General features: G+C 38.9%; 1 protein-coding gene across 3 annotated transcripts in view; it reads left to right on the top strand.

The window, feature by feature from the left end:
• Rpgr (retinitis pigmentosa GTPase regulator) overlaps positions 1 to 25,626 on the top strand; it is a 55,597-nt gene extending 29,971 nt beyond the window's left edge. The window contains exons 12-18 of one of the 3 annotated variants that reach the window (XM_021187625.2): positions 3,493 to 3,590; positions 7,318 to 7,383; positions 8,772 to 9,629; positions 17,658 to 17,858; positions 19,168 to 19,225; positions 21,151 to 21,239; positions 24,961 to 25,579. In XM_021187625.2, coding sequence (XP_021043284.1) covers positions 3,493 to 3,590; positions 7,318 to 7,383; positions 8,772 to 9,629; positions 17,658 to 17,858; positions 19,168 to 19,225; positions 21,151 to 21,239; positions 24,961 to 25,167 — 1,577 coding nt within the window. In that variant the 3' untranslated portion in view covers positions 25,168 to 25,579. Of the gene's footprint in view, positions 1 to 3,492; positions 3,591 to 7,317; positions 7,384 to 8,771; positions 9,630 to 17,657; positions 17,859 to 19,167; positions 19,226 to 21,150; positions 21,240 to 24,960 lie in introns of all 3 variants that reach the window. The other 2 variants (XM_021187626.1, XM_029534188.1) reach the window with 2 other exon arrangements.
• The last annotated feature ends 464 nt before the right edge of the window (positions 25,627 to 26,090 follow it).

The raw sequence follows: 26,090 nt of genomic DNA, 5'->3' as shown, positions 1-26,090 counted from the left end.
AGTAAGATGGAATCTCAGGTTTGTTTTGATTTGTATTTCCCTGATGACTAAGGATGTTGAACATTTTTTCAGATGTTTCTCAGCCACTCGGTATTCCTCAGTTGAGAATTCTTTGTTTAGCTCTGCACCCCATTTTTTAATGGGGTTATTTGAATTTCTGGAGTCCAGCTTCCTGAGCTCTTTGTATGTATTGGATATTATTTAAAAATGTTCAAAGTAGTAGCATATTCTGCCAAGCAGTGTGCACAGAGAAAAGACAAGTTTATAGTTTGGGAAAGTTATTTCACACTTCAAGAGATTTCAATATGGAGTGATATATAATTTTATACTTTTGTAGCTTGAGTAAATAAGAATTAAATTTAAAGTTTAAATTAAACCTTTATGACTAAATTTAATAAAAAAAGAAAAGTACTTAAAGAGTCAGCCACACAAAGAGACAGAATATACATATTCCAGGCTAAGAACATAAAGACAAAGATTTGGAAAAGAAAAGGCAACCACCGTATGAATAGAAGATGTGTGTGGTGGGGGTGAATTCACATGTATTTGTTGTTGGAAAAAGGCATGGGAAGAAAAATATTCATTTTATAGGTTAGAAGAGATGTATTTGCAGTGAATATTTTTCTTTGGTCTAATGGGTTTTTACCTGACATGTTCCAGTCCAGTTGACCCTTTAAGGTAATCACTTCTGGGTCATTGTGGCTTGTAGGGAAGTCACACTATAAGTAGGAAGAACATGTGCCATTTAGAAGGTGAATTTGGAAGGACTAATATTAGTGAGTAACAATGATCTCAGGAAATTAGTATCTGAGACAGTGGTATTTTGAATGCCAAATACCACTGTTCAGAGCTCAAACCAAAAAACTTGATGAGTTCCCAATGTATATGGCATCGTGGAGAATGCCAGCACCCTCAACACGAGAAGTTCTTCAGAAAGACCTGGGTAGGAGCCAGAGCGTTAAGAGTTGGGGCTTGACTGGAGAATGAGGAAGTGAAGAGGATTGTAGTTCATTCTTTCACCTGTTTGGTTATGGGCTAGCCTCTAGAGGGAACTGTGAGGCTAGTGGGAAACCATGTGGAAGCTAACGGAGGTGAGCCAGTGGTACAGGAGAGGTACACTTGAGAGGTTGGCATGCAGAACAGCCTGTGGTGGCAGGGAAGATACATGTCAGTAGGAAAATGAGAAGAAGTGTTTGGAGGGGGGTGGGTAGGTAAGAGGACAAAATGGACATGGTTTGGCATCTTTACATTTTCTCAGTCAGTCCGGAGGCAAGGTCCTATCAGTCTATATAAGCTACTATCTTTTCCAAACCTATATTGTCTGTGTGACACTCTTTCCTTCTGTCATAGTTCCCACATCAGTCTTTCTGTCTTACAGTTTCATGCCTATCTGTTCTTTGTCCGTTGACGATTCCTGATTTTTATGAAAGTGTAAAATTTCCCATATATGTCTCATCTGCTCTTCTTGTTTTATCTTTCAATAACATATCCTTATTCATCTAAGTTAGGAGACAACAAATTGTGGCCCATGAGCCAAATCTAGCTGGTATTTTATTTTTGTAAGTGAAAATGTAAGGAAACCCAGCCATCCCAGTTCTTTTGTATATTGTAAGTAACTGCTTTCCATGCTAAAATGTCAAATGGTGAGAAAGGCAAGCAGTTCAGAGCACTTGCTTTTTAGGTCTTCTGCAGCAGGGAATCAAATAACCTTTTCTAGCTGTTCCCCCCGTATGTCTCTGTCTCTGTGTATATCTGTGTATCTGTCTCTGTCTCTGTCTGTATCTCTCTCTGTCACACACACACACACACACACACACACACACACACACACGTATATATATACACACACACATATACACTAAGAGTAATATAATATTTTTGAAAGTTTCAGATGTTAAGGACAGCCCTACAGACCTTGTCCTTACTAAATATAAGAAACTTTCACACACACACACAAAATCCTCAGATGTTAACTCTATTGCCTTGGTGCCTTGGTATTAATCGAAATGAGTGGTTCAGTTTGACTTACTGAAAAGAGCATGGGCTATAGAGTCAGATGGAATTGAGACAGGTCAACAAAGCCTGCTTTCTTCTCATTGTCATGGGGTGCATTAGTCAGGGTTTAACTGCTGTGAACAGACACCATGACCAAGACAAGTCTTGTAAAGGGCAACATATATTTGGGGCTGGCTTATAGGTTCAGAGGTTTAGTCCATTATCATCAAGGTGGGAGCATGGCAGCATCTAGGCAGAGATAAGGTGCAGACAGAGCTGAGAGTTCTACATCTTCATCTGAAGGCAGCTAGCAGATGACTGGCTTCCAGGCAGCTAGGATGAGGGTCTTAAATCCCACACCCACAGAGACACACCGATTCCAACAAGGCCACACCTTCTAATAGTGCCACTTCCTAGGCTGAGCAAATACAAACCATAACATGGGATTAGCCCAACATAGGATAAAGTATTTGCTTCTGATACATGGGAAATCTTCAACATAAGCTACCTTCTTGTATCTTTTCGCTTTATTAGTTTTTTGCTCTTTTCCCTTTTGCCCTATATCTCTCTACCTCCCTAATCCTTTCATGTATTATGCAAGTAAAAACTTTGCTTATTCCCAATATCTCTATGTGAGTTTTTTTCTTTACCCACTATCCTATGTTCTTCATCCTTTATAGAATATGAGTTCATTAAGAATTAGCAGTTACATTACTACTTCTTCGTGAACACACACACACACACACACACACACCATCTGTTTTATACCTTAAATACATCATTCAGTTGAAAGGATTTAAAAGGGAGCACTGAGTATGTACTGACATTTTCAATGGAAATTTCCTCAGGGAGTGCCCCATAGATGGTCAGGTGATCAAAGGGGCATAGTGACAAATGAACAAAGGTTCAAGTAGAGCTAATTGTTTTGGAATTTTCTGCTTTATAATATTTTGTGATATCACTAATATTTTGAGAAATTCTAAGTGCTTGTACTGGTTTTTCATTGCTACTTAAAAATTTTCAAAATGTAACTGGTCAGAGCAACCTATATATTATTAGAGTGATGTCACAGTTATTGTGTATTATCCATTTTACTGGCTTGATCATATCCATGGAATTCAACCCTATATCTTACACATGAAGAAGTATCCCGAGGAAAGAATGCCATAGGCATTTGGGTCACTGGAGCTGTCTTAAGGCTAGCTGGCAGTACTTGATACAGCTAAGCTGAGAAGTATTTATTCAGAAGGAATAGTGTTTGCTTGTCCTTGTGAATGAAATCGGTGCTACATACTTGGTAACAAAGCAATTAACTTTCAAGATGAGCTTTGAGAATCTGCTCCTACTATGGATGACTACCATTCATCTCCAGCCACAAGACTAAAGCGCCTTGGTTGTGGTTACACCCCATGGTGCATTATAGAATGAAGTTTGGTTCATTTGCTTTTCTCACTTCTGTTAAGATCTGAATTTGACTTTTCCCTTTGACTCATTCAGATTATTTTGAAGATAAAATGAACAAAGACACAGAGACAGAAAATTCTTCAGCAGTGGATTCAGAAAACTTTGGTGAAACTAATGATATCTTAAATATGGTAATTATTTCCTGGCTATTTAGATGTGAGTTATGTGAATTTTAATTACTTGTGAACTGGTGTATATATACTCTTTATATTCTTTTATGTGTAAAAAGCTGACTTCATTACTATTTAATAGTGCATGTTAATATTAGTGAATTTCACTGTGACATTTCCATCCCTGTGTAAATCAACCTTTGATCATGTGTACCCTCCTTTTCACCATCTCGCCCTACTCTAGTTCCTTTCTGCTAGCCCCCATCTCCTTCACTTAACAGTCTCTGAAGGGACTCTAGCCAGTCTGAGCATGGCAAACATACCCTTGCCCTTCTCCCCATTCCCTCTGCCTTGCTAAAAACTGTTAGATTACATTCCTAAAGCCAAGGTCTATTCCCTTATTTAGCTGCTTTTTCCTCTGCAATCAAAAGCCCCCTTTGGCTACCTTAATTTACCTACCCAATCAATCATCCTAACACAGCTTTCTCCTTGTACCTTTAAAACCTGCACTTTTCCTGTGTGCCACATGTGTCACCTCTATCCAGGCTCAGTGTTTTGTCTTCCACAACAAATGCCCCTCCTCCTTCTCCCTTGTTCCCTTCTTCTTCTCCCTCATCCTCTACCTCCTGTCTTTCTCTCTTAGTCCTTGTCCTTTGTCTCTCTGAAGCAAACAGATCTCCTTTGTGCTGAGAACTTGGTCTTGGGGTCCTAAGCCAATACTACTCCCTTCACCCTCCCTTGAATTTTTTTTGTGATTTGATAGTCATTGAGAACTATTATTTAGCTTTCATGTGTTTCCTTGCTACTGATTTCTATTATTTTCTATTTTACTCCATATGGTCTAATAAGATATCAGACATTAAAAAGTGTTTTAATTTTATATAGTTTTCTTTGGCCTTGTATATGGTCTATTTTAGAATAAGTTCTGTATGCTGATGTCAAGAAATGGACGTTCTACATCTGTTGAAATATTTGTTAAATCCACATCTGTTAAATGTTTGTTAAATTCTATAGTGTAATTTATCAATAACATTACTGTGTTGATTGTTTGCTTGGATAAGAATGTACTACTGAAATCACCACTATTATTGTGTTAGAGCCCCTTTTATTAAAAAAGTGAGTGCTTCAGTATTGGCACTTAGGAAGGAAAGGGGTTTTACTTCACATTTCACTTACAGTTCTATACATCAGCTCATCATCAAAAGCAATGAGGGCAGGAATTTAAGCAGGGCAGGACCCTGGAGACAGGAGTTGATGCAGAGGCCATGAAGGGGTACTGGTTACTAGCTTGCTCCCCAACCTGTTCAGCCTGCTTTTCTTGTAGAACCCAGGATCAGTAGCCAGAATGGGCTGGGCCCTCCCATATCAATTATTAATTGAGAAAATGCCCTACAGGCTTGCTTATAGTCTGATCTTATGGGGGCATTTCCTTAATTGGGGTTCCCTTCTCTCATATGACTTTAGCTTATGTCAAGTTGACATGAAACTAGCCAATACACTAGGTGTGGTAATTTTGATTGGCAGTTATTTTCTCTATTAATGCAATGAAATATATTATCATTCCATTCTCCCTAGTCTTTAGTTGCTGCTGATAAATTTTATCTTATTCTAATTGATTTGCCTTTAAATAAAACTGAGTGCCTCTCTCATAGCTTGTTTGTTGCTGGTTGATTTTGAGGTGGGGCTCTCATTCTGTAGCCATTTTGTTTGAGAATTCACACTGTAGTCCAGGTTGGCCTTGAACTTATGATGGCCTAAAGGCCACAGCCTTCACAATATATTTTTATAGTGAGTTCTACACATTTGTTGGAGTGGCTGTGTCTTACACTATTATGTGAGATCCTCCTTAGTAAGCACACCTATCCTTATGGTATAACTTGAGGTCTCAGTGTGTTAGTGTTGATTTCAGTTGCAATTGAACTTCCTAGTATAAAGTGCTTGTAGAATATTTGTCAGTGATGAGTTTTTGACCTGATGTGTGTACACTGTTAGTCTGGTAAACCCACTCTCTGTACAGTAGTCACCCAATGGCATCATGCAGAATCTTACACAACTCTGCTTTTCAAGCTTCTTTCCTTTCACCCCAACATTGTGTTCTTCCCCACCGCAGAGAATTCTCAGGGGGCATTGTGTCCGTGTGTCTTCTTCCTGACCAGCCTGACTCTAGGCTAATGCCTACTGAGCTAGTGCCTGATGACTGCTGTGCAGCTTTTGCTGGGGAGGCATGAACAAACATGTATTCACTACATACAGGGAACTAACAACAGACTAAAGTAACAGTAGTGCCCATGTCCCACTTGGAGACCCAGGGAGTTTATTGTGGGTTACTTACAGGGTTACTTAGGCCACCATAAGTTCAAGTCCAACCTGGACTACAGTGTGAATTCTCAAACAAAATGGCTACAGAATGAGCGCCCCACCTCAAAATCAACCAGCAACAAACAAGCTAAGAGAGAGGCACTCTGGAATGAGGGTGAGGGGTTAAGTACACATGCATAGATGACTCCAAGGTTATCTATGAAAATGCTATGACTGAAAATCCCATCTCAGTGTGTGTGTGATGCTGCCCAACAATTGCCTCTCTAGAACCCCCTTGATAACTTACAGGTAGCTAGCTCGGCAGGCCAGAGAGCCTCCTCTCACCAGTAGTCCTTACTGCTTATGTAACCTGGAAGGAGGGGCTGGGGGAATCTCACGAGTTTCACTGACTACTTGAGGCTTGCTATTTGTTCCTTCCTAAGTCTTAATGAGCCTCTCTTCAAGCTGAAATGCTTTGATTGGAAGGAAATTGCTACACAACATGGTTGCAAAGATAGGAAAATATAGGAGGCTTTAATTCTTAGAGCTGTTGATCTTAATAAACCCTCACAAGATGGCTCTCCAGTTACAGCACCTGAGAATAATCTTGGAAATATGGAGAAATTCTTCAGAGAGAGCTTTCTGTGCTGATTTTAAGAGTCTTGTCTATCTAGACTGTGTGTCTTCCCCAGCCCATGAGTGTAATTTCTTATAGTTCTGAAGATGAGTGGTGAATAGTAATTAGTGCCACAGTTGAAAGGAAGCCAAATATAAGCTCATAGGCTCAGGAATACACATGGCTCATTGTTTTCTCTCATGCATGGACTCCTGACTGAAAAGAGAAAGATGACATGAAAGTGGCAAGAGGACTCTTTAGGGGGCAGGGGCAGTGGCATGAGAAGGTGGTAGAAGGATGTGTGTGGCTGAAGCACACACTGTGCATGCATGGGAATGCCATGATGAGACATAGTATTTTCTTGAATTGGGAAATGGTTTTATCCTTTTACATCTAGGCCTATAAAGAGTGAAATCAGAAATCTGTTAGCTCCTGCTAGGCAGTTCCATATCCCTGAGTTCCAGAGTCTGGCCCAGTGGAGTTCACCAGGGCATTTTGTCTTTCCCTGTTACCCTCCTAGGGCAACCTCCCCCACCCATCTCTAAGAGTCTATCACTACAATATCACATTTCACCATCTGCCTTTCTTCATCCTCTTAAAGAATTAGGAAAGGCTCCTCTCTTACTTCTAATATGGAAAAATTGAGAGGCACTGGCTTGCTTTAATCTCTATTTTGCATATTAAGTCTATTCATGATGTTCTAAGTAGCTTTTCTCTCCTTATATCATTAGTATGGCAGTGTGGATCGATTGCATTAATGCCTGGGTTTCTTTACATTCATTATTCATTTGTAGTTTTCCATTTATCTAGAAGATGTATTCTTATTTATTTCAGACACATATGATGACTACGAGTTCCAATGAGAGATTATTAGATTTTTCACCAATTCAAAAACAACAGGTATAACACATAGCTGTTATTGTTATTGTTGTTATTATTATCATTATTATTATATTACTGTTATTGTTGTGGGTAAGAATGTTTTAATTATTTCTTTGAAAACATTTTAGAAAGAAGACAAAAAGGTAATCAGTCACTTATATTGAAATTTAAAGGACAGGATTGCAATATAGATGATTCCTATTTGGTTTCTTTTGTTCGTAGCTATTTCCTCATAGAATTTAACTGCTACAGTTTGCTCTTCCAGTTACTTACCTGCCCTATGACGATTCTTTCCAACTGAGCAATGGTCATCTTGGCTCTTCCTTTGGGAAGAGGTCAGTATTTATCCGGATGGACCGCAGGATTTGGTTGTGAATGACTTTGCCTGAGTCACTATGCTGACTTTTCTGGATAATAGTCACTTTGTCTTTTTAAGTGTTCACTAGTTGATAATCATTTTGTAATAAGGAAGGATTAGCATAAAACAGGATAAAATGAAATTGGAAACTAGTGAGAGGCTATAAATAGGTAAGAAAGAGATTTTAGTAACAGTGTTAGTAGCAAAAAGTCAATCTGTGGTTTTCCCAACCTTAGAGAAATGAAGACATGCTGAGCAGACTTTTTGCTTTTAATGACTTTCGAGGCCAATGAAACAAAAATCAGAGGTGTTTGGCAGTTAATAAGATAAAGCAGTTGACTCTGACTTTGGGAACTGTGTCATTTCTGTTTCCTACTGCCTTGGCTACCTTGTTTATTTAAAAATTCTTAAAGACAGATCCTGCAAAATGCAGGAAGATCTTGCTTAACTATAAAAATGCATAGCTAGCCCTCGAAAAGTGAGAGGCACAGTGAGGAACAGCATGCCTTTCAGCGTGGGCGAGCACTCCCTGCCTGGTGGCCTCCTCTGCCTCAAGCAGGGTCTTGGTTTCTAGTAGATGCTACACAGAGTTTTGCTAAGTTGCTTGGAAAAGAAAGGAACATACATTTAGAAATAAGTTCTAGCAGCTGGGCCTGATTCCCTTAGGATTATAAAAAGAACTTAAAAATTAAAACGTTTCTAGAAACAGTAGAAATGGAAATCCTTTTTTAAGAAAACTGATGTATTGTCCATATTTTAAATCTTGCTTTTATATTAGACACTGTCAGCCTACTTTAATGAGTAAAAATTTTGCATTGTTACACTGTTTTTGAATATTAGCTTATTAATTCCTAATACCTGTTTCTAAGAATTTATTTGGCAAATACTAATGAACCACTAGATGTAGCATGTTTCCCAGTTTGTAAAGTTTGAATTAATGAGCTTTCATTGCATGAGCTTGTAGATTAAAATCTTTGCAGTAATTTATATAACTATGATGCCTTTGTCAACTAATAATAGTATGATGGTTACTTCAAAAACTTTACAGAATCAAGACACATTTGAGAAAGTGATGGAAAGTACACCGTGCAATGAAAATGAGGATAGTTGTGAATATGAAGAGATGTCAAAAATAAAAGAAGTGACAGTGTACAAACAATATTTAGCAAAAGGGATCTTCATGATACGACCACCCGAGATTCTGGGAGCATTATCAGATGAGGAAGTGGGTAATGGCCTAGACCAGGTGGAGCCGCAGGTCTTCACTGACGGAAAGGGCTTACAAAGCAAGCAAGTAGGAAAGGAAAGTGATGAAGAAATAGTCTCTGAGAAGAAAACTGAGATGATGGAAGTGGCAGATGTGAACACGATTAGAGAAAGTGAAGAGAATTCAACATCAGATTCATTTTTTGATGACTTACCAGATAAAAGCATAAATTCTGACAGTGAAGACAATAAAGATATTGCTGAGGAAAGGAAAAGCAGTGAGCAGAATATGACCTTTGACAGTGAACCAGAATTGGTAGAAGAACCAGACAGTTACATGGAATGTGAGAGGCACAATGAGCACGACAGTGCTGAGGAGTTGGAGCAGCACAAGCTAGTAGAATATAGTAGCAAAGAGAAAGATGACGATGAAGTGGAGACTGAGCACTTCTTATGGTACAAGAATTGTACTGAGCAAGAAACTGAGAATGTACTCAGAGCAACCAGATTTCTCCCAAAGTACGATCTTAAGCATGATTACTTGTCAGGGATCCCAGAGGAGCAGGAAGGACCAGAGGATTCAGAAGGAAATGTAGTAGTGGAGGATGTAGTACAGGCACAAAAGGAAAATATGGAATTGGAAGGAGACAGAAAGGAGGCAAAAGCAGAAGCTCCATCAGATGTCATTACAGAAAAAGAGGTGAGTGAAAGTGAGAGAGAGTCAGGCAGGGAGAGAGAGGATGGATCTGAGGGTGACGGGGATCAAATTGGTGAGAAGGTGAGTTTAGGAGCAGAGCAGTTACAAAGGGCACAGGAAAAACAAGAAAGGAAGAAAAGTAAGGGCAAAAGAGCAAGGTGCATCCTGGGTATGAAGGCGGGAGAAGAGGATGAAGGATGGGAGAAAGGGAGTGAAAGAGGAGACAAAATGAAGAGGGGTGAAGGAAACCAAGAGAAAAGAAATCAAGAAATGGAAGCAGGAGATGAAGGAAGTGAAGAAGAGGAAGGGGAGGAAGAAGAGCCAGAAGAGGGGGAAGAAGAGGAAGGAGGAAAGGAAGAAGGCACATCAGAGGATCAAAGTAGGGAGGATGAAGGAGATAGGCAAGAGAAGGAAGGGAGAAGGGAGGGGAAGGGAAGGCAAGAAGATGAGAGAGAAGGGTGGAAGGAAGGAGAGGAACAAGAACAGGAGGAGGAAATAGAGGAAGGTGAAGAGGAAGAGGGGGAAGGAGAGGGAGAAGGGGGAGAGGAAGAGGGGGAAGGAGAAGAAGAGGAAGGGGAGGAGGGAGAGCAAGAGTGGGAGGGAGAGAAAGAGGGGGAGGGAGAGGAAGAAGAGGAAGGAGATGAAGAAGGGGAGGAAGAGGAAGAAGGGGAGGGAGAGGAAGAAGGGGAGGGAGAGGAAGAGGGGGAGGGGGAGGGAGAGGAAGAAGGGGAGGGAGAGGNAGAGGGGGAGGGAGANGNAGANGGGGAGGGNGANGAAGAAGGGGAGGGAGAGGAAGAGGGGGAGGGAGACGAAGAAGGGGAGGGGGACGAAGAAGGAGAGGGAGAGGAAGAGGGGGAGGAAGAGGAAGAAGGGGAGGGAGAGGAAGCAGATGGGGGAGATGATGAAGGAGAGGCGCTAGAAGAGGAGGGAGAGGAGCTAGAAAAGAAGAAAGGAGATGGTACAAAGGGAGAAGATGAGGAGGAAGAGGGACAAGAGGTGGAGGAAAGAGAAAGGGAAGAACATGGAAGTTGTGATAATGATGTAGAGGAAGACAAAATATATGACAGGGAAAAGGGGGCATACAAGAAGGCAATTAGAAAAATTGCTGTTAATGAAAGTCGTGAAGACAGAAAACAATCCCCAAAAGTGAGTAAAATAAATGGGTCTATGAAATATGGCAGACATGGCACATTCTCAGAAAAGCCCATTACTAACCTAGGGAAAGAAGAGCCACCTAAAATGCCAATGGAGTCCAAACAACTTTTAGAGAGTGGGCTCCCAGGTTCCAAATGGTTCTGGAATGATGTTTTACCACTTTATTTGGAATTGAAGTAACAGACTCAATTTGACCTGATTATGACCAGGGAAGTCATTTGCATGCCTTATGCATAATAGGTATAGTCATTACATTTTATTAATCTTATCCATTACTATAGTACTTTTACATGTGGTTGAAAAACAGACAACTGATGACATTTGTCCTAAGGTGTCAAAGGCAACAGGAGACAGTGTTAAGTCTTGATTCCTCCTAAACTCATATCTTGCGTTCTGTCCCCAAATTACTAATCCATAACTAAAAAATATTATTAAAAGGCATTTTGCTATAATTAACATTGTATATTCCTCATTAATGTCAGGTTTGTATATTAGAAGCCTACTATAAGTTATATATGTATATTTTTTTCCAGTCTGTTTTAAAAAGTACAGATATTTAAGGGCTATCAAAACTTCTGGTTTTTTAATAAATATTTTAGTACCCCTTTTCCATCTCTATGACCAAAAATATTTTTTGTAAGAAGTGATGATAATTTAAAACTAAGGTAGAAAATTCATATTTTAAAAAATGACATTTGTCCCTTTGCCTTTTTTGTACCCTTTGATAGAAATCTATAATGTGACAGCTATGTTCAGATCTTAGAGACTTAAAGATTTGATTGCTGCCTAGGCACATGACAGAATAGCTTAGGAACTAAGTAGGTGAAAAACATAAAATAGGACTCATAGACGTTCAAATGTTTCAAAAAATAAAATTAAGTATCTACTCTCATTTGTCTGCTCTTAAAAGTGATCATTTCAATGTCTCCTGTCTTCTGTAATTTGAAATTTCTGAACTCAAGGGATTTCTGTACTAACTCTGCCATCAGAACTTCCATTCTCATTGTGTGTTACGCAGCCTCAATGGATTTTCACTGACTTCTGTAATTCTCTGTCTGTTGCTTATCAGAATGTTTCAGGTAAAATAAAGATTAAATGTATGCACTCAGTATTGTTTTTGGAAGAAAAACTGTCTAAATTAGATACTAAATTTCTAAAAGTCACATTTGATTAGATCTATATAATGTAGCTATTTTGGTTGTGTATTTTTACCTTTTTTTCAGTTGCTTTTCTTTCTCAGCCTGTTCCATACCTTCATTGTAAATGTTGTGTGGTTGAACTCCATACATCTGATTTTCTTTAAGAAGGAGCATGAGATAGACAAGAATCAAATGAAGTAGCATTTCCTTCGAGCAATCTGTAAATTAGAACCTGCTACGGAGATAGCAGTAGTATCCCTGAATAACGGCCTACACAGATTTGACACTGCAGCCCTTGGCCAAGTCGACCACATTTACTGTTTGTAGAGTAGAATTAGCAGTATGATAAGGTGTATGTACCAAAGGTGATCACTTAAGAATAGTTTTGCCTCCAGGGCCCTACTGACAACTTGTGCTTTCACGCTGTTGTGAAGTCCCACCAGCTTCTTTGGCTTTGTAGATGTCTATTCAGGTGTGTGTTTGTTTGTTTTTGTTTTTTTCTAGAAATGTACAGAATTAGGATGTGAGACCTAAGGAATTCTGTAGGAACAGCGTTGTTAGAGCTTTATCACACTATAATTCCTGCTATCCCTATTCCTTAGTTTAAGACAGAGCCTTAAGTTTAGTCACAAGAATCACCTAGTCTTCAAGCAGTTCTATGGAAGTGAGCACTAGCCCTAAACAAAGCACGCTAGCTTCCTCTGCCCAGTGTTCAGCGAACACTTAGTAAGTCACACATTGTGGCAGGCCCAATACACTCAAAAGTTTATAGCTAGGAGTTTGTTGGTGGTTAGTGATACATTGAGACAGGGTATAAAAGAACACAAACTTTCATAAGTAGAAGTTATTATTATACTTGTATAAATCTTGTTAGAGAATTAGAAACATAAGTGAAGAATAAGACCACTTGGCCCCTCCTGACTTGGGAGCTGGTTATGTAGATCTCAATAGCTAGTCCCTCCTTGTTTGTTTCTGAGACAGGGTCTCTCATAACCTAGGCTTACTATGTAGCCAAGGATGGCCTTGAACTTCTGAGACGTCTGTTGCTACCTCTCCAGTGCTGGGATTACAGGCATGATAAATCTGCTAGTTGCTCAAGTACTTGCTTTAGTTTACTGATCATTACTGGGATAAATGTGCGGCATTAACCCTGTAGAATCCCTTGAGTTCCCTAATGTGGACTCTGTCAGAAAGGGACCTTCAGGTAAGCTGCAAAGAATTTCTGCAGAGCATCTCTGGCTGGTCAACAGCAGCCCTCAAGGTGAGTAGTGCTAAAGTGTGTGTTGATTGATAATGATGGACTGTAGAGATGTGTTTACATGCGTGTGTGCTCTCTCCAACTAATGCTTCGGGAAGGGAAGGCATTGTCATATTTTTCTTCATTCTTTTTCATTGTGAAAATTCAATGTTCTATGTTATGATTAGTTCCTAACATATAGCTTAATAGCTGGTACATATTATTAAATCAAGTATTTATGTATCTGGTCCCCCAAAATGAGTGATCTTCCTCCAGTCAGATGGACCTTTAAAAGGAAGCCAGGTATTAATCTACCTCCCATGGCCCACTTTTCCACTTTCTTAACTGTCAGGAGGACTAAAAATGTTTCTCCAAAGAATACTTGGAAACCCCAATGTACTTCTGCCATGACTATTTCTTTTCTTTTTTTAATCATTTTTCTTGTTAAATATATGCATAACTTAACAGTGCTGTTTTTTCTACTCCTGTATCTTTAGCCAAAGCTGCACTAAGATGAAAATTGAACTCCAAAATATATGTGTACCTTGCTTTTTAAAAACAGACTAATTAAAGAGAAGAAAAAAATGTGTGTCTTAGATAGGCAAGACATAAGACAGGGCCCCTTGTTTCAGAGGACTCTATAAGCCAACAGAAATCCATTAGTGCAGCAGAGTTAGCAGAGTGACTTCAGCTTCTATATGGAAAGGTTGAAAATGAGCTTGCCACTAGTGAGTAGGGAAACTTTGAAATGAATCTTGTTAAGTAGAACTTAACCAGCAAAGGGCTTTCTATACTCATACAAGAGTTTACAGGAAAGAGAATACATTGACTACACTTGAGGTTTTGTAAGGTTATTCTGGTAGCCATATGAAGAATGATTTGAAGCAGGCACGAATAAAGTCAAGAATGGCAGTGAGGAGCCAGTTATAGTAGACCAGGTCAAGAATGAACTGGACATGGGATGAAGACATGGGGATATGTATCAGGGAGTTGCATGTAGTTGGGAGGGAAGAGAAAAGTGACACCTTTCTTCTAGCCTACAAAACTGAGTGGAAACAGTGCTGTTCACAGTGACTGCAAATAAGGGCATAGGAGCAGTCAGTCCAGGGAGACTGTTCCATATTTGCTGCCAGTGGTTTCCAGAAGATTTTCACTGTGGGGACCAGCTTATGTGTCTGGAGCTCAGTAGAGGTCACTGGGGATCAGTAACATGTCCTCGTACTTAGCTGGATCTAGTGAAAGCATCCCTCCTGTGAATAGAGCTTTTCAGACAGGATCAGGGGAGACATCAGGGAGTGAGATATGGTGGTTCTCAACTTGTGGGTCCTAACCCTTTCGCATATTTTTCCTGTATATCACATATTTACATTATGATTCACAACAGTAGCAAAATTGTGGTTATGAAATAGCAACGAAGCAATTTTATGTCTGGGAGGGCAGCACAACAGAAGGAACTATGTTCAAGGTCTCAGCATTAGGAAGGCTGAGAACCACTGGGTTAGAGAATAGTAACAAAGTTGAGGAACAAAACTTAGAGAAAATATTAGGGGTTATATTCTAGGAAAGGAAAAAATGCTCCCCAAGCAAAGAAGGGGTTTCAAGGAGGAAGAATTGATGGCAGCAAAGGAGCATCTTGTGAGTGGGCTGATGGAAGCCCGGAGCTGACCCTGACAGTGAAAACAGCAGCAGCGCCAAGGAGTCTGCCTTGCGCAAAACCAGAATCTGAACTACATTTTACACTCTGAAAGTTATCATTCTTTGGATAAAACTTGCTGAGTGAATTTGCAGTTTATACAAACAGTGACACACCAGACCAGGATGTTCTTGTTGGGAATTTTGGAAATAGAATAATCTGCAATGTTTGAACCATCAGTGTGTAGGGGAAACATGGCTCTTATGATCTTGGGGAAGACCAGAGTCCCTGTAGTCCAACAATCCTGAACTCAGACCCCAGCCCTCCACTGATTACCCTTGCAGATGCTGGGAAAGAGCTTTAAGTTTAGCATTTAAAGCACAGATAAATTGATCCCATGCATAGGGTTAGCCTAAAATGTATGGCTACAAAAGGGAAGTAGATTGTCCACAGAGAAACAATGAGAATGGTGTAGAATAAATGTAAAACTGAGAACAAAAATGCCTACCACCCCAGTGTACAGTTCCCTGAATATTGCATTTACGTTTGTAGTCTTGCTTCTCAAACTGGAATGTATACAATAGTTATAGTAAAGGGCTAGGAATGAAATAGGGAATCATGCATAGAAAGGAGGAAGACTTTAAATGAAGTGGTGTCACAAGAAGATAAGAATGCAGAGATCAAACTGGTAGCTTGTAGGCCTACTCTGGCCTCTAGACTATATTTTTGCTTTCTGCGCAAATGATTTCTTTTCATTGAAATTATTTGTCAGTATTTAAACATGAACACAATGTGTGTGTGTATGTTTGTGTGTATGTGTGATAAATTTCTCTGTGCTATTAACACTAAAAGTTTTATATATATAATATATATACATTATATATATATATATATATATATATATATATATATATATATATATATGGCTTGCTTTCAAATAAAATATTATAATAAAGCACGCCAAATTATTTTTAAAACAAAGCCCTATAGTTCAACTGAGTAAAAAATAGCTGATCAAAATAAATATTTGATTTGGCTCACTGAAGTACTGTGTATAGCAACAATGAGATGTTACTGATACTTGTGGTGAGAATACATCATATTAAATACTTGAAGCTTTTCCCTGCCCTCTTTGGCATATCTATTGGTGTCTTTGCCTAGCTCATGTTTAGGCTGTCATGTTGATGAGACTTTGGGTGTCACTTCTCACACTACTAAGAGATACAGTCTCAAAGCAACCTCCCTGATCCTTTTGTCTCTTAGGGCGTTTTAATCTCCCTTTCCAAAATGTTCCCTGAGCCTTAGGTGCGAGAGTTTATTACAGGTGTGTCAGTTGGGACTGGACTCCACAACCCTTGATTTTGATTGGTTATATATTTTTTTTGTAATGGTCTCCATTTGTTCCAAAAGGAAGTTTACTTGATAAATGGTGAGGACTACACGTATCTGTGGGTATAAAGACAAATGTCTATATTGTTATTAGTTATTATCCTAGTTTAGTAAAGTAGTGGTTATTCTCCAGTGTGCATGACTTCACTAGCACTGAGTAGTTAACTAAGAGTTCAGTACCAGGCATTGTTTCCCCCCTGTTGAACAGGTCTCAAGTCCTATTAGAAAGCTATTACTTACTGCCAAGGTATGCATGCCACTATAGCACCCTTGGGGTGTGGTGCCATGCTGATCATTGTGGTTCATAGGCATCATACCTGGGTAGGAGTATTAGTTTCCCTATATTGGAAGCTTGTATGGTGCTTTCTGGTACCATGGAAGCTCAACCTCATGGAGGGGACGTTCAAGTCGGTTCCATTGCTGAGGACTCTATGCCTTGTTTCTGAAGTGCATAGTGTTTTCAGCAATGGGGTCTTAACCCTTCTACCTCTGGGCGTCCCTTGGGCACCAACAACTCAAAGGAGGGCTTTTCCTATCTGCTATTGGGATTCTTGTTAGTTACTCTTTGACTCTCAGAGGGACAATTCTACCCCAAATGTGTTGAGCCAAACGAAAGACCATAGCTCACTGTGGTGTGTGACCAATGAAATGATGGTCCAGTTGGATTTGTCAGGCCCATTCACTTCTTCACCATAGTCTTAGCACGGGACATTTACAGAATGAACATTCCAGACTATCGTTTTAAGAGTGTACTGAAACTTTACCTTTCTTTTTATAAAATGCCAGTATTCTGCCAATATCTCCTAAATTATCTCAGTTTTAAAGGTAAGTGTTTTCTGTGGTTCATAGTAGTTGTCCAGATGTATTTTCATGATTTTAAATGTGCTTAAGTTTCAAAGTGCTACAGTTAATGTCTTTTAGTTAAAAAAAAATACCATATTTAATAGCATTGTGTTCTTTATCTTTCTTCTGAGTTATAAATAATTATACTTTCTCTTGTAAATGAATTGTAAAGTTTGCGGGAGAACTCTAAATCCCTATGTTTTAAAAAATGAGCATAATACATAGGTATAATTATATTACCATGCTATAATAAGGAAGAAACTATGTTTTTAAAAATGAGCATAATACATAGGTATAATTATATTACCATAATATAATAAGGAAGAAACTTCTTACTTTCTTTCAAGCTTAAGATCACTCTTTGGAGAAAGCCAAGAAAATGTACTAACTGATTGTTAGGAACACTAGGCATGGCCACGCAGCACCAGACATACATAGAACAATAGACATGAAGTCCTTACTGATGCAGTATCTTCATGTTCAACATAGGCTCTAAAGTATTTTATGTCTTTAGCTTTTAAATATGGTTTTTATAATGTACATGTTCATTGAGAGCAACTTATACCTATTGAATTTTTTAAAAGAACACATCTGTTCATTAAAAAGAGAAAATCTTTTGTGATCACTTGTCATAGGCTCCTCAACTTTCAGAAATTGTGAAACCAGAAGAAGGGGACATGGATGAGAAAATTAGTATCCTGAATGTAGAAGACACTGTAGAAGAAGAAAGGAAGGAAGGAAAGAAAGAGATTGTAGAAGAAGGAAGTATACCTGAAACAGAAGGCTCAGAAACTATTGATATTGCTGATGAGAAGCTAGCTGAAGTCCTTAAAGAGGTATGACTACAAGGTTATGTCCTGAGGTGGCACCTGAGAAAAAGGGGAGGGTGTATTGTAGCTTCCTATGAGAGCAGATACATCTATGTATCACTTTATCATAAGGTGAAAGGATTTTGGTCCAGTCTAGGAATTAAGCCTTGTATCTAGCGCACTTTCCACAATGCTTGGTAGTATTTTATTCCTATATGAGTGAAAATGACTCCAGGTAGTATAATCTTGGGAAATGAACCAGAAAGCTGGAATGCTTAAGATTAAACAGTGGAAACCTAGTACTAGTGACAGAAATGATGTGTGTTATGTGCATATATTCACACATACATACATGTAAATGCATACAGCCACAGCACTATTTGAGTTCCTAATGTATGTTTGTCATGGATGCAGACAAGATGCTGTATCCCAAATGGAATGGGTTTGTGCTCATTTTCACCTTCCAGAACACTTGCACAAAACACTGAGATAGACATGGTGTCTAGCTAATGAAATATCCTCATGCCTGCTCTAGAAAAGACTCTAGTTTTGAAATTGATTCTTTCTCCAAACATAAACAACTACCAAAACATAGCTGACCTTATATTTGAATGTATAGTCCCAGTATTAAGGATACGTTCAAACTATGTGCTTGTCATTTTAAAGAGATGATTGTCATGTAGAGGTCAGGTTTTCTTGGTTTCTGTTTTTCTCAAGACTGTTTTCACTGAGGAAAAAAATTGTTCTGGCAATTACTGTTTTCTTAGAGAAAAAAAAATCCTGTTTGTGAAAAATTTTATTAACTCCAGGTTTTGGTGCCCCAGTAAAGTGTTTTAACACAGTAAAATGTTTTAACACAGAAAACATTAAATACCCATTTCCTGTTATAAATTTTTGAGAGAGATTGTTTGCCATTCCTCAGTCATCTTATAGATGGTGGAATTATATAGTTTTCACATGTTCATACAACTTGTGCTCATTGTATTTTTAAAAGACAAGGTCTCGCTATATAGACCTTGCCATCATCAAACTTGTTATGTAGACCACTCTGGGCCCTGAGTCATGGAAACTACCTGCTTCTGCTTCCTGGACTTACAGGGATGTGCCACTCTGCCTGGTTTATGGTCACTGAGGACATTAGCAATCACTGAACATCTGAGGTTTCCTATAGCACAGAAGCCCAGCAAAGTGAATTATCACTTGCCTGTGTCATTAATTAGATGCAGGCTCTAGAGCCAAGTTTTGAAACCAAAACTAGGTTTTCTAACAGCACAAATATGGGAAGAAAGTTCCTTTTTGTTTGTGTTTTACCATACTGTTTCTTTATTGGTTATAGGAAGACAGTGCCAGCCTTCTGCAACGGACCCTTCGTGAGTACAATGAAAATCCAAAAGGTATAAGCTCATTTGATTTCAAAATGGTATTTTAAATTGAGTTTATTTTTAATTATGTATATGTCTGTGTCTGTGTTGGTATGTGCATATGAGTTCAGGAGAGAACACTGTAAATCCCGTTGACCCAGAGTTTCAAATGAGTTGTAAGTTGTTTGTTGTGGATGGAGAGAGCTGAGTCTGAATCCCAAGCAATTTATACTCTTAACTGCTGGCCCATCTTTCCAGCCCCGCAACCTGCTTAAGAATCATTATTTTATCATCAATCAGATATATGATGTGGACAAAAATGGTGTTCCTATATTATATTTGTTTTCTATATTCCTGGAAAACCTTGAACTAGGGAGATCCATGAGCTAGTCATGTGAAATGGAGTGGAGGAGAAATGGTATGTGCCAGGCTTATGGTAGAAGTACACAGGGATAGTCTTGCTGGGCCAGGGCATTTGAGTGAACACGTAGAGAGAAACTGCCATTGTCTTAAATAGGCCACAATATACACAGAATGAGAGCAGTAGCTCACAAGATCATAAGGGGTGAGATTCTCAGGTTTATTTTCACACGACCCTTTAAATTGGCTTATCTATGTTCACTTTTACCTTCTCAGCTTCTTCAAATGCACTCTACACTTATTAGCCATGGATGTTTATGTGTCACTGGTCAAGGATTTAGGACTAAATCTACCTCTTCTTCCCTTCTACCCAACCAGTACTATCTTGGACCTTTGCCTCAAATCCCAACTTAATCCTTATCAAATACTAGGGTCTTCTTGGCACAAGTTAATATGATTAAAGGTCCTGGAGGAAAACTATCCTGGAGCCTCGTTATTTCCTCCAGGACCTTCACTTGTGTCTCTAATATCACTGCAGGCAATGAAAAAAGTATCCTAAGTGTGTTAGTGTAACAGCAGGTGCCACACAATACAGGAGACTGTGAGTGCACTTTTAGATGCAATGAGCTGTGCTTGTGCTGTAAGCCCATTATGTCTTTCCATCATCAGTCTATATACACGTTCTACTGTGTTTTCATTAGGGAAAAAAAACAAAACAACTGTTCATGGGCTTGGGATGTAGCCCAGTGGAAGAACACATGCCTAACATAGTCAAGACTCTGGGTTTGGTCCCCAGTACCTCAGAAATAAATAAACTCTTCATTGGACTGGATATCTGACTGGTACTAACTAAACAGAAGAAGAAATAGTTTCCTTGATTATTTTGCCCTTGTAACTTCCACATAAATGGTGAGCAGTTGTACGTGATGTAGGGGCCAGGAAAATGGCCCTGCCATGGAATCATGAAGACCTGAATCTGTGTTCCCAGCATACTCCAGTGTTCCTAGTGCTGGGGAAGCAGGTACAGAGGGGCTTTTAAACTCTCTGCCGAATAACATTGCCCAGTCAGTGGACTCCAGGTTCAATGGGAAATCCTGTCTCAAAACCTAAGGTGGAGACTATAAAGGAAAACATCCATCATTGCCCTCTGGCCTACACACACACACACACACACACACACACACACACACACACACACACACACACACACACAGACAGACAGACAGACAGACAGACAGACAGAGACAGAGACACAGAGACAGAGGAGAGCGATGAAGGGAGATGAGAGAAGAGAGAAAGAGAAATCTTTTAAAATAATTTGTTTTCATGTGTCTTCTATTGCATTTCCTGCTTACTTTTCATAATAGGAAATATTTGGATAGTCATAATCCAAATACTTTTGCATTGTTAAATCATCCAGTCATCTTAACATAACTGATTACATTTTTCAAGAACTGTGTGGTATGACATTACCTACTTGTCCAGTAGTGAGCTCTTTCTGCATTAGCCTACAACTCGGAGGTGATAGTTTCCCTGAAAGCATGGAGAATTTCTTTCTCTTTGGTTAGAATAATATTTTGACATATATCCATTTGTAGGGCACATGTATGATCGTGTAAAGAGCAGCTCTTCAGAAATTCTGGGAGGTAATGACCCAACAAGTAAAGACATAAGGAAAGCTAAAAAAGTAAGTGAAGTGACTTTTCCTTTTGGTGTTAAGACCAAAGTATTGAATCTACATTCTCCTTTTCCCATGCTAGTCCCTTCTAGTAACTGTATAGCCCCAAAGTAAATTAAAGGCTTAAGGTGGTGGTTCATGTTTTTAATAAGCTAGCTTTCTTCTGTTATCATTTGCCTGGTAGAGATACTAAACTCCTTATTTTTAACATGTACTTTAAATAGGTGCATTGTAAATATCCTAGACAGCTGGATTTTGACTTTGAATGTTTTATGTGCATACCTAATGTCTGGAACTGATCATTGTTCTTATATCTTTTTCTCAAATAATCATAGAATCTTAAAGTTCTGCTTTGCTGCCAGGTGGTGGTGGCATATGCCTTTAATCCCAGCACTCGGAAGGCAGAGGCAGGNGGATTTCTGAGTTCAAGGCCAGTCTGTTCTACAGAGAGAGTTCCAAGACAGCCAGGGCTACACAGAGAAACCCTGTCTTGAAAAAAAAATAAAAAGTTCTGCTTTGCTATCCCTTCTTTCCCATTTTACAACTTCCTGTACCCATTGTTTAGTTTTAGTAATGTCATGAACCAAGGTGTCACTGGTTTTTGATACCATTGCTCTGCTTGCTATTACTTTTTACTGTTCAGATGTCCTTTCTGGGTTCTTATTCTCCCCCAAAGAAATCCTATGCAAATTCTTTTCATGGGTGTCTCTTGGTGGTTCACACCTTGCATTTCAGTTGGCTTGAATACACTTGAATACGTTTCTATTTAATCAGAGTTTTTCTCTGATAAATAGTTTAGCTACTTGGCTAGTAGTGTATCTGTTCTCGTTGTTGCTCTTAAGAATATTACTTTAGAAATAGACTAGAGGTTTACTCGGTAGACCAGTTGCCTAGTGTGCTTGAAACTCTGGGTTCCCTCCCCAGCATTGTAAAACAAACATTGCTTTCATATACTTGTTGAGAGATTTGTCATTTTTATGTGCTTTATTTTTAAATTTGTATTTCTAATTTAAACTTAGTTGAAACATATGACCCTTGAATCTGAGAAGTCATTCAATTTATATTTTTAAAATTTGTTATCTATTATGTATTTAAACATTGTATCTCTGTTTTAGATTATGACATATTTTGTTTCTGTTGTTCATGTTTTTAGTGTCAGTTTAGTATTCCCTATGTCCCTTGATATTTTTGGGCAATTTCCAGGTTTTTATTGATCTTATATTATCCCTTTTGCTGAAACTGTTCTGCTTTTTATCATACCTATTGAGTTTGAATTTCAATGGATTTTTTTTGCATTTAAAAAAGCTTTATTTTTATTTTCTGTGTGTGAATGTTTAACCGGCATCACATGCATGCAATGCTCATGGAGGCTAGAAGAGGGCACAGCGCCCTGGAACTGGAATTACCATGGTATCATGAGCCAACAGGTGGGTGCTGGGGACTGAACTCAGGCCCTCTGAAGAAACAACATGGATTCTGAACTACTGAGCCATCTGTCCAGTCCCATTTCTTTTAAAGATTGCTTTCTTTTTCTTTTATGCATTTGCATGTATGTGGTGTGTTCACCAATTGTGTACAGGCACCACAACATGGTATCACCAACCCTGGAACTGGACTTGTAGACTGTTGGCTGCCATATGGTTCCTGAGAACCAAACTTGGGTTCTCTGCAAGAGCAATAAACGTTCACTACCCATCTTTCCAGCCTTTTTCCCCTTGCATTTTAAGTGAACTTCTATTATTTTAAAGTCGGTATAATGGTTTCTGCTTTAAATAACTTAACCATACTTACTTTCTGTCTTTTTACTAATCTATAAGTTGCCTTGGCTCACTTACTAGTAATAGCGCTTTCTTTCTGTCTATGTTTTAAATTTTGGATTAAATTCATGTTCAACCAGGACATTTGCTTGTAACTCCCCCTCTTAATCCTAGGTAAGCATCAGTCCATCCACAGAAAATGGTTATTGGTCTCCCTGTTAGATCTGAAATGGCTTCTGGTCAATGTCTCTTGTAAGGATTGCCTGTCCACACTGGTCATATGAACTTCAAAGTTCCCTCAACAGCATGTTTCTTCTTTATTAAAAGCTCAAGCCGGGCGGTGGTGGTGCACGCCTTTAATCCCAGCACTTGGGAGGCAGGGGCAGGCAGATTTCTGAGTTCGAGGCCAGCCTGGTCTACAGAGTGAGTTCCAGGACAGCCAGGACTACACAGAGAAACCCGGTTCGAAAAAACCAAAAAAAAAAAAAAAAAAAAAAACCTCAAATGGCACATGCTATTTAGTTGTCGCCTGATATTATTTATGTATGGACTTACAGAGAGCACACAGTCCTTCAAGGAGCCCCACGTTATTTATGTATGGGTTGACTCAGTCCAGTTCCCTACAGTTTGTGAACTCATATTTCTTAAAGCCACAGGATTTAGGTTACAAGGTATGCGCATGCTGTTTTGGTGATCATCCCTGAAGCATGTTGCTTCCTCACACAGGGACTAGCTTTACATTCTTGAGAAATTACCTGCATATTAGAAAGTTACACTTCTAACTTAATGAGGAGGGGCTTGTTGTTCTATAGTGGAGCAGGTTTTCAAGATGTGTACCCTCCAGTGTCACAAGTCAAGGATTGCTTCCATTTTAATCCATAAACTCTTTAGCTAGAAGTCTTTATAGGTTATGTTGCTTCTATCTTATGGATAAAGAGGAGTTGCTGTTGTTGGCCTCATTTTGACTTCTGAAACAGCCACATCCTCATGAACTTTTCATTTCCTGTGTTTTTCCTGCTTCTGACATCTCATCAGAAGCATTTCTTGTACAATAGCTCATTGAAAGACACTAATTTCTCCCTGGATAAGTCTTCAAAGGTCTTAAGTCAGATGAGACCTTTGTTGTAAGCTGATGATCTTAGCTGCTGCCTCCTGTACATGGCCCTGCTGGCCATACTCTTCCTAGTACGTTTTCCTTCCCTGACTTCCGAGCTGCTTTCTTCTTCCAGTTTTGTCCTTACAAACCTCAGTCCTCAGGAATGCCTTGCCACATCTGCCTGACTCTCACTCATTGCTCCTCATTAGCCATCCTTCGTTCTTCAGCTCTCTTCAGAGTGTGCTAGGGAATCCCAGCTCCTTCCATCTGTCATCTATCCTGGGATCCCAGCTCCTTCCATCTGTCATCTATCCTGAACGTCCACATTGCTGGTCTCTCAGCACAGCCCCTCCATTTCCCCATTACTGACTCAGACCCACAAGCTCTGCATGGCCTTCATTTGCCAACTGGAGCATTTTTTTTCCAGAATTTCTGATCTCACGATTTTGAGGTATGTCTTCCTTTTCTAGAGTGTCATGACAGAAATGATCTGTAGTTGAGGTACGCTAGTGATACCAGAAAAAGTCTCCCCCAAATGACCCAGTCCGCTTACATTTAAATGGTGACAATAAGTGAGTGATTTTCCAGTTTTCATTTGTTCCTCTTACAAGACAAAGAAATGAAAACTTAATTTTCACCTGTGAAGAACCATGATGATAAAGGTATTGCTGAAAGCTAGTCTTACTTTAGTTATGACCACGTTCTTATAAAGGGGATAAAAATCTGTTAGGATGGTAAGGACACATTGTTGTACATATATGTACACCAAAATGTGATTTAATTTGTGCCCATGCCTGTTAAAACATTACGTCCCTGCATACTTTCTGAATATTTTACTTACTGAAATGAAATCTTTTTGTTTGTGTGTTTTTGCTAGATTTCCTTCTTTAATCGGATGTCATTGACAGGTCAGAAACTGATGCAGAATACTAATGATCCACTCCCAGAGATAAAGCCAATAGGAGATCAAATAGACTTACAAAGTGATAAGAAAGATGCCAACCAGAACCACATGGGTCAAAATCTTCAGGATACGACAACACCAAATATGGAGGGAAAGTCCAAATCCTGTACAATACTATAAATGCATGTTTATGTTTCCATGGTCACCGAGCACATTTGTTCTTCATACTTGAAAAATGGTGTGACTTCTGAAGAAAATTCCCTGAGAACACTGTTTAAAAAGATATAAATTAGTATGTTTGGCTTGGTTTGAACAATATGAACAGTTTTAATATTTATTTATGTTAATATTCTTAACAAACAGTTTCCAAAGTATGTGTACCTCCAACTCTCTTTGAAGTGTTCTGGCCTTAAAACTGCTCAGTGTTGCATAAAACAATATATTTTTATATTTGAAAGATGAATGAAGCTATTTCATAGTTTTGCCAACACAGTTATTGTACTTTGTAATTTCCTAAGACAATGTTCACAATATTACAACACTGGAACAGTTTTGAATATATTTACAACATTTAAAAACAGGTAACATTGTAATGAACTTATTTTAATAAATTATATCTGGTTGGTTCTGCTGTCAAAATGGATAAGTACTTGGATGTATTTATTGATCAATAAGGGGCAGAAAGGAGATGGATCATTTGATTCTCTTGCAGAGGCATTGAGCCTGTAACAACTGCCTGTAACAATAAGTCCAGGGGATCAGATGCCCATTTTTAGTCTCTGCAGGTACGAGGCAGACACATGGTGCGCAGATATACCTGTAGGCAAAATAATCGGAATAAATAAAAAATAAATCTAAACATGTTTGAATTAAAAAGTACAAAATATCCTTATCACTTATCAAATATATGAATCATCTAGAAAATTTAACCCTGCCACCATAAGAACCCTCAAAACAGTCAGACTTGCTCATTTTAGCTGTCTCTAGCAACGACACATGCTACCTCATGACTTGAAACACATAGCAGTGCGAGAGCTATTTATCTGCTTTGATAGGAGGCCTGCCTGCTTGCTCACACTGCGGCTTTAGAAAACTGAAGCATG

This window comes from Mus pahari, chromosome X (genome assembly GCF_900095145.1).
Source record: "Mus pahari chromosome X, PAHARI_EIJ_v1.1, whole genome shotgun sequence".
Classification (NCBI taxonomy): Eukaryota; Metazoa; Chordata; class Mammalia; order Rodentia; family Muridae; genus Mus; species Mus pahari.
The sequence above is the reverse complement of the archived record's forward strand: the minus strand, read 5'-3'. Positions and strand labels throughout refer to the sequence as shown.